Here is a 16064-nt window from a genome sequence, read left to right as displayed (position 1 = left end):
TTTTGGCGAATTTGAAGAACAGCAAGGAAGACAGTCTGGCCAGAGCAAAGTGAGGAAGAAATGGTCAAATGAGCAAGAGTGGCTGGCAGGGACAGGTCAGTAGGGCCTTGTCGGCTGTGGTGAGGAGTGGGTTTTGTTCAGGTGTGATGGGGAGCCAGTGGAAGGTTTTGACTGGAGGAATAACATGAAGTTCATTATTGGCATGCTCTGTGGAGAGGGTGGTAGGGCAGTAAGAGTAGAAAGCACAAAGGCCGGTTAGGAGAGTCTAGCAGCAGCATAGGCTGAGATGATGGGGCGTGATCTGCCACGAAAGTGGTGGAGGCGGTGGGATATGGGCGCATCTGGGCAATGTTGGGGAAGCTAAGCAGACAGAATCAGCTGATGGGCTGGATGGGAAGTGTGAGAGGAAGAGAAGTTGAATATACTCTTCTGTTCACAGCAAACCCACCATTGGTGGGTATAGGGCCCACTCATTGTGTTTTATTTTCTTCATCCTGTTCTTCACAGCTAGTCTCCATTCCCATTCTCTTTTCATTGGCAGCCATTCTAATACATTTAATATATGTCCTCCAATTGCATTGTTGAAGAGTAAATAGTTATATCTTCTATACATATGTACTTTAAGCTTATCTAAATGGCATCTTGTTCTCTTTTTCACTTTTTCCTCCTCCCGCTATGGTGTTAAGGTCTGGCCACGTTTCTGAGTGCTGTGTATTCCAGAGTGGGTGTCCACTGCATAGACTTTTCCATTTCTCTAGTGATGAATGTCCAGGCTGCTGCCGCCTCCCGGCTGCCATACACAGCACCATGGCACAGCACGTCATCTTATAGTCCTGTGCAAGACTTTTTCAAGGTGTATTGCCAGGAGTGGGCTTGCCGGCTCTAGGATATGCATATACTTCATTTCACTAAGGATGGCCACTTTGCTTTCCAGAATGGCTGTACTACTTTGTGCACAAGGGTTCTGTGATTTCTACATTCCTGACCATGTTCAGTGGATTCTGATTTTCCAATTTTTGAAAACCTGGTAGATGTATCTTACTGTAGTTTTAACTTGCATTCCTATGATTATTAGTGAGGTTGAGAATCTTCATTTATTTGTTGATTGGTCAAGTTTCCCCCCTGCAAACTGCCAGTTTATATCTTTTGCCTAGTGTTCTGTTGTGCTTCCAGGAAAGTGTTTTTCTTGTGGTTGCAGGAATCCTTCTTATGTTTAGACTTGCCCACTCCAGTGTGGTGGCCACTAGCTACTTGTGACTCGTTAACTTTAAATTAATTAAAATTAAATGAAATTAAAAATCTAGTTCAAGGGCTCAATCGTCAGATGTGGCTAGTTACTAGTAGATTGTTTGGCAGAGATATAGAACATTTCCATCTTCACAGAAAGTTCTCTTGGACAGTGCTGATCTAGATGTTAATATGTGTCTTCTATTAACATTATCTCATGTGCCCTTTGTTTGAACAATTTTGATATAATCAAATCTACCAGTTTTTCTCCTGAAATTTGTGTGTTTTGGGTTTCTTTGAAGATATTATTTGTTTTTTTTTAAAATACAAAATATGTGTGTGTTTATTTTATTTTATTTTGGGGGGGGCTGTGGGTTTTTTTATTTCAGCATATTATGGGAGTACAAATGTTAAGGTTACGTATGTTGCCCATGCCCTCCCTCCCCCCTCAAGTCAGAGCTTCAAGCGTGACCATCCCCCAAACGTTGCACATCTCACTTATTGTGTTTGTATATACCCATTCCCTCCTCCCCCCTTCCACCCTCCCCACACCCGATAAACATTTTCCCTATATGTCCACTTAGGTGTTGATCCATTAATACCAATTTGCTGGTGAGTACATGTGGTGCTTATTTTTTCATTCTTGAGATACTTCACTTAGTAGAATGGGTTCTAGCTCTAGCCAAGAAAATACAAGAGGTGCTATATCACCATTGTTTCTTAAAGCTGAATAGTACTCCATGGTATACATATACCACATTTTATTAATCTACTCATGAATTGATGGGCACTTGGGTTGTTTCCACAACTTTGCAATTGTGAATTGTGCTGCTATAAACATTCAAGTGTAGGTATCTTTTTCATAAAGTGACTTTTGATCTTTTGGGTAGATGCACAGTAGTGGAATTGCTGGATCAAATGGTAGATCTACTTGTATCGCTTTAAGGTATCTCCATATTGCTTTCCACAGAGGTTGCACTAGTTTGCAGTCCCACCAGCAGTATAGGAGTGTTCTTACCTCTCTGCATCCACACCAACATTTATTGTTTGGGGACTTTTTGATAAAGGCCATTCTCACTGGAGTTAAGTGATATCTCATTGTGGTTTTGATTTGCATTTCCCTAATGATTAGAGATGTTGAGCATTTTTTCATATGTTTGTTGGCCATTATTCTGTCCTCTTTTGAGAAGTTTCTGTTCATGTCCTGGTTGTTTATTTTTTTCTTGTTGATTTTCCTGAGTTCTAAATAGATTCTAGTTATCAGCCCTTTATCAGATGTGTAGCTTGCAAAAATTTTCTCCCATTCTGTGGGTTTCTGTTTGCTCTCTTGACAGTTTCTTTGGCTGTGCAGAAGCTTTTTAATTTGATCAGATCCCATTCATTTATTTTTGTTGCTGCTGTGATTGCCTTTGGGGTTTTCTTCATAAATTCTTTGGCTAGGCCAATGTCTAAAAGAATATTTCCAGTGTTTTCCTCTAGAATTCTAATAATTTCACACCTAATGTTCAAGTCTGTTACCCAGCGTGAGTTGATTTTTGTTAGAGGTGAAAGGTGCGGGTCCTTTTTCAGTGTTCTACATGTGCCTATGAAGATATTATTTGTCAAAGGAGTTAAGTGAAGACTCCTTCCATTTACGTGTGACCTCAAGGTCACAAAGATAATCCTCATACATTTTCCCTTAATGGTTGTCACACTTAGATCTTTAATTCACCTAGGGCTTACCTATGTGTATGGTGTGAGGTTGAGATTTAACCTTATTTTTCTGTCTCTAAGTTTGTTTTCATAATATTATCTATGTTTTAGGGGTTTTAACTGGATTCTAATAAATAGCAGACATACAACCATTTCTTGATTATATGTGATATTTTTAAGACTAGAAAGTTATGTTATGAATACTCTAAAAGTAATTTTTTACTCTGTCCTAGATAAGAGATGCTGCGTATTTCTATAAGCGAAGCCAGTGCTACAAAGATGCTTTCAGATGCTTTGAGCAGATTCAGGAATTTGATCTAGCACTCAAAATGTGCTGCCAAGAGGAGCTTTTTGAAGAAGCTGCTATTGCAGTGGAAAAGTAGGTGGTTTTATTCTCTCCCTTCTCCCTCCATTTCTTCTCCTCCCTGGGGGCAGCTTGCCCTGGGTGGTGGTACCCTGACATTTCCGAAGTGGAATGATCATGTTGCCCTCCTTCTGCTTGAGTGGTGGCCTTGGTGCTAGGCCTTGAGAGCAAGACTGTGTTTTCCACTCTCTTTATAAGCTTTGACAGAGTGTCATGAGGAGAGGGGGCCGAAGAAGATGAGGGTGTGTGTTACCTGTGTGTATATAACAGGATATACTGATTTCTATCAGCAGAATGAAAGGAGGCCCTTCAGAGTTTCATTAATCTCACACAAATCCAACCACATGCACCCCTGGCAAAAGAGAAGAATCATAAGTTAGATAATAAGGGGGAGACTAATGTAGCTACTGATGTGCATACAGCCCCCATTTCATTCTTTCTCATTAATCACATCAAATTGAACAGAGTTGTATACCCCAAATGATTATCATGGTTTTGTGAGAGCTGAAGGGAGTATTTTCAAGGGTAATTTTGACTATGCATAAATTTTGCCTTATAGATTGACCTTCTAAGTTAACTCCCACTTACTTGAGTTGCACCTCTGCTATATTTCATTAAAGCACATTAATGCCTGACTGAAGAATAAAAATTTATTATTCATTATTATTATACTGATAACAGTGTAAAATGAAGCATTTATAAAAATGCTTGAATGCTTGACAAGTTTTAGTCTTATTTTGTAATATCTACACTTGGGAATTTTATTTAAGTTGCTCTGTGATGTATCTTGGAGGAAATTTTCTGCTGGTTGAGTGACAGTAAGTTGACATGCCCTCTGTCTTTGCAGGTATGAAGAAATACTAAGGACCAAGACCCTTCCCATTTCCAAGCTCTCCTATTCTGCCAGTCAGTTTTACTTGGAAGCCGCAGCAAAGTACCTTAGTGCAAATAAGATCAAGGAAATGATGGCTGTCCTCTCGAAGCTAGATATAGAGGACCAGTTGGTGTTCCTGAAGTCTCGGAAATGCGTAGCAGAAGCTGCAGACTTGCTGAACAGGGAAGGTCGGAGAGAAGAGGCTGCTCTGTTGATGAAGCAACACGGCTGCCTCCTGGAGGCTGCCAGGCTTACTACGGACAAGGACTTCCAGGCCTCGTGTCTGCTGGGGGCTGCCCGCCTTAATGTGGCCAGGGATTCTGATGTGGAACATACCAAGGCCATTCTGAGAGAAGCACTTGACCTTTGCTATCAAACCAGCCAGTTGTCCGGCATCGCCGAGGCCCAATTCCTGCAAGGGGTAATTCTGAGAGACTTTCAGAAGCTCAAGGATGCCTTTTTCAAGTTTGACACACTCAACCACTCAGCTGGAGTGGTGGAAGCGCTCTATGAAGCAGCCAGCCAGTGTGAGGTCGAGCCTGAGAAGGTTCTGGCCCTGGCTCCAGAGGGCTTGGAAGTCCTCCTCAATCTAGTCAGGGCCCTCAAAAGAGTGACTAACAATGCTGAGAAGGAAATGGTCAAATCTTGCTTTGAGTTTTTTGGGATTTCCCAGGTGGATGCCAAATATTGCCAGATTGCTCAAAATGACCCTGGGCCTATATTAAGAATAATTGTTGACCTGGATTTAAACTTGAGAGAGAAGAAGACAAAAGACCATTACTTGATAATGACTGACCAGGTGAAATTAGCCTTAAACAAACACCTTTTGAGCAGGATGTGTCAGATTACACAGAGCTTGCTTGGGAAGACCTACCCACGGGTCTGCACGAGGTTTCTTGTAGGCTTAAAATGTGAGGAGGAAAACTGCGATGCTTTTCACAGGCCTCTGCGGCGTTGTGAGGCCAAGTGTATGGTTCAGTCGAAAATGTACCTAGTGGCAATTATCGGATTGCTTCTGGAAGCCAAAAAAGTATTCCCTAAAATTTTAGCTGAAGAACTTGAAGAAATTGATTATATTTTATCTACAGATATGTATGGACCTTGCAAATCCTTACTGAATGTCCTCTTCCCTAAGCATTTCCATCAGAGAGTGTTGTCAGAAAACCCCATGGCATGCAAAGAAATCCTCAAACCACATTACAAATCCTTCCGATCCTACAGGTTTGCTTTGAAAGAATACATCTACTTTCTGTTTCAAAATGAAAAGGCACGCAGCCGCCGGGAATCCACAGACCTGTGGCTTAGTGCCATGCAAGCTTTCCTTCTGTCCTCCAACTATCCGGAGGAGTTTGAAAAGCTGCTCCACCAGGAGGAGGACAACTACAATAGGGAGCTCAAAGCTCTAGAGTCTGAAAAAGAGGACAGGGGCAGGGGGAGAGGTAGCAGGATTAAAGGAATAGAAGGTAAATTTGGCATGCTGGCACCCAATAAGGATGATGAAAGTACAGAGAAGACCCACTTGTGTTTCTTCCGGCTGCTGGAGAATTGCATTGACCAGTTCTATGTGTATAGAAACCCAGAAGACTACAAAAGGCTCTTTTTCCGTTTTATGAATGTCCTCGTCAAGAGGTGCAAAGACCCACTCATCCCCAGCATTGGAAACACAGTGGCTGTGTTGGAGTTCCAGTTTGTCCACTGCGGGGTGGTGCTGGCCCGTCTCTGGAAGAATGCCATCCTGTGCCTCCCCAAGAGCTACATTGCGCTCTTGCACTACTGGGAGTTCCTGTTTAGCAGGAAAGACAAAGAGTTTGGGGACGTGTTCTCCATAATTCAGGAATACAAACCGAAGGATGTGACAAGAGCCATTCAGGATTTCCGGTTCCACCTCTCCTATCTTGTCAAGGTGCTATGTGGCTATGAGAATGTGCACTTCAACGTTCTGCTTGATGCCTTCAGTGAAATCAACTGTGTGGTCTCAGGCGAGGCAGAGCGGACACTGGTGCTGTGCTTGGTGATGCTAGTGAATGCTGAGGAGGTCCTGCAGCCATCCTGCAAGCCTCTCCTGTACCGCCACTTCCAGGAGATCGAGACGAGGCTACAGCTCATGAGCATGGACTGCCCAGACCAGGTTCCCGAGAGGCTCCTAAAGGTGGTGAGGCGGGTGTTGATGGCGGTCACTGTGAAGTCTGTGGCTGAGGCACTGCAGGACCTGCTCTTTGAGCGGGATGAAGAGTACCTGATGGACTGCCACTGGCGGTGGGACAGTGTGCAAACCAAAGGATCCATGTTCCGCGGCCTCTATCATGAGGAGGTCAGACTGAATCGCTTGCTCTGTATGGACCCTGTGGACTACTTAGCTGAACCTGAGTGTGACTTTGGTGAGGATGAGACAGATGAGCTGGCATTAGAAGACCGAGACTACCTCCTGGCCGCCATCTTTTCTCAAAAGCAGCGGAAGGCCTCCATACAGCGAAAGTTGAGGAGGGCGTGTCTGGTGGTGTCTCTGTGCATTAGCTGGAGGAGAAGGGTGGGCACCCAGGCAGAACACATCAGGGAGGCCAGGGAGCCTGGGGCTGGGAATTTCAAAAGGGCTGATGTGGACAGGACTCAGTGTGACCTCTGTGGGGTAAAGTTCATCCGCAGCCCTGAGAACTATTTCAGCCCCAGCAAAGCATTTGAGGGAGTGGCTTCAGAGGCTGTGATCCTTTCCAGGGCTGAGCTGGAAGAGAAGGAGTGTCGGGAGAGGAACAGCGAATCTTACGAGCAGCACATCCACCTAGAAGGCCACCAGAGGCAGCAAGTGGCCTACCAGAAATATTCAGAATTTTTCCTTGAGAAGGTAGACCCAGCCATTGATGAAGGCAAGCTGGTGGTGCAGGACATCGAGCAGAGCGTGTGGATCCACAGTCACCTGGGCTCTAAAGAGCACAGCCACATGCTGCAGAGGAAGGTCCAGGAGAATATCAAAAGGGTCTCAGATATGGTGGAGGACCTCTACAGACGGAAGGCCTGGGCTGGTGGTAAGGGCCTGTAGAGATGGGGCCCAGAAGGGGTTAGACCAGGTTCTGAGAATGCTTGTCAGAGTTAAATCCTTTGTAGTGACTTCTGACTTGGGGATGATGGAATCTTGGCATTAGCAGAATATAAGTGAGGAATGTACATTCTCAAATTACAGCAAAACCTCATTGTTTGGACCACCCTCCCCCAATTATAAGGTTGTGATTATCTTTGGCCAAGATAAGTTTTCCCGGGTGCTACAGATGAGAAAATTGCTAATTTCTATGGAGAGGATCTAAGAAGAAGCTACTTCTTAGCAACATTGAGTACAAGTTATATGTAAACTCAGTAAAACTGCATATTTTAAAACATTCTATAATTCAGACACTCTTTCCAGGGTAAGGTTTAATGACTTTTGAATACAAGTATCCTGAAATGTTTGCAGTTGTCAGTCTCTGTAGATACACAGTAATGGTGTCAAGCTAGCCTTTAATTGTAGTTTATTGTGGTGGCAGAAGGCAGCTTGTGGTCCCTTCCCTGTAAGGAGAGCTCTCCTCAGGAAAAGCACAAACAGAGACCAGCTTTTGGAGCTTGGGGGCTTTGGCTCTAGTACTTGGTGTTCTAGTCCCTGTGATGATCTCTTCACTCAGAGCCCGTTCTTTGGTTTCTGTAGCGGAGGAGGCAATGACTCGGCTGGTCAACATTCTGATCCTGTCAGTCAGGCGTGCACGAGAGTGGTTGATGAAAACAGAGCTCTGCTTAAAGGAGGAAGGTAAGGAGTCCTAAATTCCAGGGACAGGTAACACTTTGGGTCCTGTGGTTCTTAATACTGCTGGCTCTGAGGTGAATCTAAAGTGGGGTTGCCCAGTGATGTCAGTAGTGGCTTCTCACTGTTTAGGATCATCACCCCATTGAGTCAAATTATTGGCAACATTAATATCTGAGCTTTCCTATCTGACTGTGAGAGCTATTATACCAGGCTCATGTTAGTTGCTAAAAACCTCTTGCTGTTCATGAACTGTTATTGATGATGTTTAGTCACTGCATATATTCCATGCAGGGACTCCCAAGGATGGGAAAAGTATTGTAAAGCCATCTTTTGATAAATATATTTTCCTGTGTCAATCAGTTACTTAAGTCAATGGATGTTTATTGAGTGTCTAGTATGTATTGATGCTGTTCTAGGCCTGGGGATACACTCTTTGAACAAAACAAACAAAATCATTAGGGAAACTTGCACACATCTTCCTACAGAGGGTTAAAAGCTTGTGTAGAGTGAATAAGGTTTCTTTTCTTGCAGTCAGAATTATCTCGCCAAGTTCTGTGTGATCAGGAATGTCTTCCCTCTTTTCCATTCCAACTACTGCCCCCTCCTGGCTGGACCACATTTCTTTTTGCTCCAAGTATTTCACTAACCCTGGAAGTCCCTGGAAAATCCAGACCCCAGAGTTAGGGAAATCTTGAAGGGACTTCGCACAAATGTCTGTGCCAATAAATAATATTTAGCATATAGTCCCTTCTGGGAACTATGGTTTTGTGCTTATAGAGGAAGATAATTGGTATACCAACTCAAGTTTATGGTTGACTTTAGGTTTTGCTTGATTTCTTTGTGTTTTAAAGGGCCTCTAAAATAAGGCCAGAGGAACCGGCCTATAAAAGAGTTTAATTCTGGGGAAGGGTGTTTGCTCTGGCTCTTCTTGAGAAGCAACATCAGTACTCAAAGGAAAATACTCTTTCTCCGGCACCCTTATTACAGACACATTAGATTTTACTAGAAAGTGGAGTGGTTAAAAACAACAACAACAAAATCACCATTCTGCACTTTGTTTCTGTTTTTTGCTTTTTAAACAGGTGTCGTTCAGGAAGATGATTATGAAAATGAAGTTGAAGACTTTGGTGAGCTCCGTCCTAGGAGGCGTTCACGGAAATGTGGAAAGCAGAGAAAATACTAACATCCACATCCACACAGCTGCTGCCTCCTCAACCTTTAGAACATTCCATCCTGACTTAGAATTCTGAGTGCAGGGGGGCCCAAGGGTAAAAGAATGTGAATTAGCATTACAGAAATGAGTAGGGGAGTCTGCTAAGGCCTTTGCTTTTTGTTCTTGTTATTTGTCTTTCAGTGGTCGCTTAGGGTCTGATTACTCCCTCATCTGCAGGAACCTCTTAAGTGTTTCCCAAGTAAAGTCTAACAGTATTAGTTCCTCCTGCGAAATGTGTAGATTAGAGGAGTTGTAGTTGAAGGAAACATTGGGACTTCTCCTTTCAAAGTCCCCAGGCTTTCTGGCTCATCCTTATCCTGATATGAGTCAATAGCAGGGGACTAGGCATTTAAGACAGACTCCTCTCACCTCAGAGTTGCCGCTGCTCTGGACCAGAAAATCCCTCTATGGACCCCTCATCTCCTGTCACCCTACTGCAACATTAAGCAGTACAAGAGCTGTGTGGGCCCTACCACCAGCCACCGTGAGACCAGGCCGCATTCAGTTATCTCTGGTTATGTCTACATTTGTAGTGTAGTTTCTTCCATTATAAATGTTAGCCGTTCCTCTCTGTGGCAACTTTTCTGCCCTTCCTTCCTCCGTTTCTTGTGACCATTCTCAGCTGCCTGTGCAAGTCACGTTTAGACTACCTCAGAATGTAGTCAAGAATTCGCCCAGAGGTGAAAGGCTGGGGAATGTTGCTGGGGGCATTCCCGGCTCACCTCTCCAAGGTGGTCTTAACTCTGCCTTGGTTGTGGTTCAGACATTCTGAAAAGTGTTTTTTATGCAGCCCTATATATCTAGTTTTCTTGGTTTTCCCTGGCATGTTTGCCACTCTAGCTTAGGTTGACATTCTGATGAGTTTCTCCCCGCTTAGCTCACCATGGTAGGACCATGACCTGCAGAGCCGCAGGTCAGTTAAGAGCAAGTGGACAGAGGAGGAAGCCAGCCCTACAGTGCCAATCCGTGCGGATTTGGCTGTGAATCACTGCCACTTGGCTGGTCAACCCTGTGAGAGGGCAGGGTGTAGGCCTTTCTGTAGGAGGCCATTGCTTCCCCCCTCCATCCACTGAGCCAGCAGCCCTCAGTGTGGTCCCACTTGGGAAGCCTTCTTGCCTCTCTGAGGGTCACTGCCCACCCTTACCCCACCTCTCTGCTCAGCCTGGTGTGGAAAGGTCAGGTTCACACTGGTCTTTGATTTGTCTTCACAACAGAACCAACTTTTCCCCCGTGTTGCTGCTGCTTTTGCTGCTGATTGTTTTATCTTCATTGTCTTTCTAAATGCCTCTGCTCTCTTGAAATGTTTGTTTCTAATTTTTATTAGGTTATGTTTCTAAGTTTTATTCCAGGTGTTTTTTATAAACTTGACAGAACAAAAAAGAAGACCCCAATCAAATCTTGCTGTATTATTGCATTTTTATAAAGTTAAATCATTTCTCTTACCTGCTGCTATCGTTTTGTTTATTTTCAATCTCTACTCAGAGTAAAGGGGTAAATCATAGAGCTGGTTCCTTCTAGTCAGCCGGTTGATGCTGGCCAGGACAGAAGCTTATTGGTTGGGGACAGAGAAATAAAACTCAGTCCAGGGACTCACAACTGGTTGAAGTGTTCTTGAGGGCCTGCCTTGTGCATATTCTCTCCAATTAGGATGCTCCTGAGCATGCAGGGTTTGGACTATAAGGAGTTTTTTCCATTCCATGTACCAGGCCTTTCCCCTAAGAAGGAATGTTTCCCTGAGAGGCAGGAGACCTGGAATTGAATCCCTCCCCAGCCCCTAGTGAGCCGTGGAAGCTGGATGAGTCAGAGCTGTTCAATGCTGATGGCCTGAGTGCGGCACCACCTTCAGGAGCCTCATGATCTGGTGTAAGAGAGAGAAGGAAATGTGAGAAAGCAGTGGTGATAGAAATGTGCATTGAATGGGTAATAGCAGCATTTACATAACCTAGCTGGGCCTCAGTTTCCCCTTTTGGGAAATTGATCTGAGATCCCTTCCTGCCTGATACAGAGTGGTTCTGTAAACTGTTGCCATGGGTTTAAATACCCTCAGGTCTTGGTGCTGTGATGTCAGTGTTTGCTTGTGTCAGGTGAGCAGGGCAGCTGAGTCTTAGCTAGCATAGCATCTGCTCCTATGCTTTAAGATTAAAGAGGCTCAGAACTGGAACAGATGATCCTGCTGCCTTCTAGATCAGCACTGTCCAATAGCACTGCCTGAGAGGTGACCTGCAAGAATCCATCTCCTCAACTTTTAAGGCTCCTCAGAGTGTGGGTGTGGAGGTTGGGATAGGAGAAAGGAAAGCAACAGAAGGATCAATAATTTCCATTAATGACCTGAATCCTAGACTCCAGTTGCAGGGACTTTGGTGTCCTGGTCTGGAAGTCCAGGAAGGGGGTGTGTGTCAGGGATCCCCCAAACTACTCTCAGGTTTGGTAACTCACTAAGAGAGCTCATAGGTCTCAGCATGTAGTTGTAATCATGACTCTGATTTATCATAGCAAAATCATACCAAGTACAATTGGCAAAGAGAAAGGTGCATGGGACCAAGTCTGGGGGATACCCAAGTGTAAGCTTCCGAGTGTCCTTTTCGTAGTCATACGGGACAGGATTAATTCCTCAGCAGCGAGTTGTGACAACTTGCTATGTAAAATATTGCCAATCAGGGAAGCTCACCAGAGACCAAGAGCTCAGGATTTCCTGGGGGCTGGTCATATAGGTATCTTCTACCTAGCATATGTCAAAGTCCCAGAGTCTCGGAAGGAAAGTAGTGTTCAGCATAAACCACGTTGTTTATAAAAACAATTTAGGCATTGGGGGCCACTCCTGTCAGTCCTGGGAGTAGTGGGAACCCTCTTGAATCTAAGTTCCAGATGCCAGCCAAAGGCCAACCTTATGAGCAGGCCTGGCAGCTGTCAGGCCTGGTGTGCTATCTTCCTCTTTGTCATGATCACCCTACTAGCTTGTCCTACTGGCACTCCTGTGTGTCCAGTTGCCAGATAAGCACATACGCACCTACTGTGCATCTCCCCAAAGGAGGGAATTTTCAGGGATGGTTCATCTTCTAAAAACCCATCATGAAGAAGAAACCCTTTCCTAACAGTTTCTTAGAAAGAAACCGTTTTCTTAGAAAACAGCAGTTTTCTAAACTGCATTAGACATTGGCTCCACTTCCATTGTTAACCATTCAGAATGCTGTTTGGTTTCCTTGAGGCCTGCTAGGGAGAGGAAGAGGGTCTTATGCCTCTGGTGGCTGTTCCCTCCCCTCTTCCCACCAACACACACACTCCAGCCTAACCATTCTTAGCCAAGAGCCCTTGTTCTCCCAAACACTCTCTGGGACAGGAGTCTAGTCTTCCAATGACTGAAGGCAGGACAAAAGCTGATTTGGGGGCTAACAGTATCCCGAGCTTTGCATCTCAGTACCTTAGCAAAATCACTGGTGGGGAAACTGAGGCCCAGATTATACAAGTCACCCTGGGTCATAGAGCCATTTTGGGGTAAGACTAAGACTTGGACCTGGGTTTTCTGATGCCAGCCAGCAGTCTTTCCACAAGGTCTCAGGTACCAAGGTCAACAGCAAGTGCCAGCAATTCTTTCTTGGAGCCCATCACTCCTGCACAATGTCAGTGCACAGAGTGTGCTAGCCCTTGGGCATTTAAAGAGCTCATTTCCTTCAATCTCTCACTTGTCTTTTGGCAACAGTGTTTTATTACAGGAAAGTGGAATGCCCCACAAGGAAACTTATGTGTTTTCTATTGTCACCCACTTGGAACAGCCTGGCCTCTGGCCCTCAAGGACAGGACAAAGCAGCTGCGCAAGGTCATTCCCAGTGGATAGCACAGCACAGCACAGCACAGCATAGCACAGCACAGCACAGCATAGCACTGCTCCCAAAGCTGCCAGCTTTACTCTGTCTTCAGCACCCTCACCTTCACCACCCTGATTATTGTAGTTCACATGCAGGAATCCCATCTCTTTTTCCTCCAGCCCCAAATCTAGGGCTGAACTTACTAAAATTTACCTTTTCCTAGCCAGCCTGCCTCAGCTTCCCTGGAGTTTTCACTTGCAGTTCAAAATGAGCCCCAGGTTTGCTGGGCACCCTGGCTAGCACTGACCTCAGCAAGAGCACCTGCTCATAGAACTCTGTGTGTCTTACATCTTACATTACACTTGCTCTCAGATGATGTGGAAAGGGGGAATATTAAGGCTCATAGGTCTTGACTGTCACCAAGTCTCCCACTGGTGGCCAGAGTGCAGCAGCTACTAATTTCCTGCCCATGGAGCAGGCTCTTCTGGGCTCCTCCCAAGGGGCAGAGTCCAGTGCTGTCAGGCGGGTACATGGCGTGTGGAGATGTGAGAGGCATGAGGCCAGGAGACGGACAAGGCTTGCACCTCACTCTGAAGCTCTCAGAAATGGCCCTTTAGGCTTGGACAGGGGACCAGTCCTGTGGCCCAGGAAAATGACAAAGGCTATGAACACTCAACCTTAAAATCTCAACAAAGCAAATTCCAGGTTTTACTCAATATACATACGAGGTATGCTTTTTTTTTTTATTTTTTTGTAATGTTAATGGCATTGTATGTGAGCATCCTGTGTTTCCATCTGATTTCAGTATGGCTTTGATAGTCCTGGGGTTTAATGATCTAACAATAATGTAAGACAGGTGAATCTCAGTTGTGCAAGAAATGTCACATTTTATTTGAATTAAATCCTACCCTACCCCTATTCCCTCTTTGGTGGGAAGTTCTGCCTAAATCATTATTGGAGGACCCTCTGCTTCTTTGGAGTTTCTTATGTATTAGTAGGCTTGTGTGGTATGGGGAAAATGAGGGAGGCCCTTTCTCCCTCAGGTCATTGTGGCTGACATGAGCACGCTCTGTCCCAGCTGGCAGGGTATCTGAGAAGATGGGGGACTTTTTCCCTTCCCAGCTGAACTTGCAAGGCTGGGGTGCCCTGGGGCATCTGGTCCAGAGACATCCCCTGAAGTTTTCTCACCTCCTCATTGTATTGCCATGAGGATGAGTGCAGGTCCCTATTGGTCATGACACCTTTTGGCCCCTGCCTCACTCCTGAACCGAGGAAGCCAAAAGTCTTAGCTATGATACTCTCTTGAAAAGGGGAGAGGACAATACATTGAGAACAGAAATTCTGAATAAAGAGTTGAGGGCTAGGTAGACTTCAGGATAGCTGCTATTAATTCTTCCTTATCTCTCTCTCACTCTCTGTGTGTGTGTGTGTGTATGAGAAAGAGAGAGAGAGAGAGAGAGAGAGAGAGAGAGAGATTCATCTATCCAGAAGTGGAGTCTGTCTCCTCTCCCCTACGACTTGCTTCAGCCCATAGAATGCAGAAGTGACACTGTGCCAATCCCAGGTCTGGCCTTTGAGAGTCCTGGCAGCTTTTGGAGTAATCCAGCTGCCTTGTGAGAGTTTGGATACCCGAGCCCACCATGCTGTGAAGAATCCCAAGCCAGCTGTGTGCAGAGGCCACGTGGGGAGGAGCCCCAAGGCACCGTGCATGCAAACGAATACCTCCTGGTCCTTTCAGCCCAGGTGTCAGCTGAATGTGGCTGTGTCAGTGACCCCAGCTGATGCCAAATGGACCAGAAGAACCACCACCAGCTGAGACTTGCCCAAATTTTTGACCCCCAGAAGCATGAGAATTAATAAATATTGTTTTAAGCTACTAAGTTTTGGAGTGGTTTGTTATACAGCAATAGATAACAAAAACAAGAGCGTACTGCGTGTTGGGTACTATTAGGCATGTTGCATCTGTTATCAATTCTCCAAAATGTAGAGTGGTAACTACTAATTATATATGTGTGAAGTGAGGGTGTGCCCGTGGTTGGTGAGCAGGGAGGTGGCAGAGCACAACCCCTTCCTGGAGTCCGTGTATTACATGGTCTGCCTTGGAAGGAAAGGGTTTTATCTACCTCTTTCCCTGCCCTAGTGGGGATCCTAGGACAATGGTGCCTAGGACCCTACTGCCCCAGGAGGGTCCTGGAACCCATCCTTGCCTCCTGGCAACCTCTCCTGTGAACCTTGGCGACTAGCTGGCGTGCAGGCCTTCACCAGCAGCTGAGACTTGGTTGTCAAGGCAACCGGCAGGAAAAGTGGGTCCTTCTGACCAATATTACAGGATTCTTTTCACTCAACTCCTGGGTTCTGCTTCCCATGGCCCACTGGCAGCCGCATGTCACTTGAGGGTAGGCCTGCCCCTAAAATCTGTGGGAAACCGGGGTAAGGGTATAAATGGAGACTTCTCCCCTGACCCCTTCTCTTTCCACCCTTTGCTTTGTCCTACACCATGGAGGCCCTCCCTGGCATATGTGGACATTTCAGCCACACATCCAAACTCATCCCATATCTCCACCCCTCTTCCCCAACCAGCCACCCTTGGCGCCACCCCCACCCCCTTGGACCCAGTACATCAGTGGGGAAGAGGCTCAGGGCCATTCGGGCAGGGGGCTCCTGGATACTGAAATGTGAATGGGGAGATACTTGCATATGTACTCTTTTTGCAGGTCTAGGGCATGATGCTTAGCTAACAACACAGCATTGTGCTATTCTTCTTGGTCATTTCTCCTCATGCATCTATCTCCTTCATGGTCCTTGCAGGACAAGAATCTGGCATTTGGAGATTCTCTAGCCATGATATCATCATAATCTGCTCTAGGCCTAACACTCTCTCTCTGTCTCTCTCCCTCCTCCCTCTCTCACACACACGTGCACGCACACACACACACACATACACACACACACTAGAATACATTAAATTCTCCCTGGCCTTCTCTAGCAGGCTTATCTAGGGTCTAGGATGCCTTAAACATGTTTCTGGATCAATACCATGTAGTTGCCAGAAATCTGTCCCTGGGTCATTCTTTAGTTCAGAGGACAGGTAAATCAACACAGCAGGCAACCGCTCTCCTTTCTGC

General features: G+C 45.5%; 1 protein-coding gene across 3 annotated transcripts in view; it reads left to right on the top strand.

The window, feature by feature from the left end:
• TRANK1 (tetratricopeptide repeat and ankyrin repeat containing 1) overlaps window positions 1-14877 on the top strand; it is a 110787-nt gene extending 95910 nt beyond the window's left edge. For all 3 annotated transcript variants that reach the window (XM_012745418.3, XM_012745416.3, XM_012745417.2), the window contains 4 exons: window positions 3153-3298; window positions 4131-7177; window positions 7828-7926; window positions 9006-14877. In XM_012745418.3, the coding sequence (XP_012600872.2) occupies window positions 3153-3298; window positions 4131-7177; window positions 7828-7926; window positions 9006-9106 (3393 nt within the window). In that variant the 3' untranslated portion in view covers window positions 9107-14877. The remainder of the gene's footprint in view (window positions 1-3152; window positions 3299-4130; window positions 7178-7827; window positions 7927-9005) is intronic.
• The last annotated feature ends 1187 nt before the right edge of the window (window positions 14878-16064 follow it).

Source organism: Microcebus murinus, chromosome 1 (assembly GCF_040939455.1).
Source record: "Microcebus murinus isolate Inina chromosome 1, M.murinus_Inina_mat1.0, whole genome shotgun sequence".
Classification (NCBI taxonomy): Eukaryota; Metazoa; Chordata; class Mammalia; order Primates; family Cheirogaleidae; genus Microcebus; species Microcebus murinus.
Note: the sequence above shows the minus strand (reverse complement) of the source record. Positions and strands in the feature narration are given on the sequence as shown.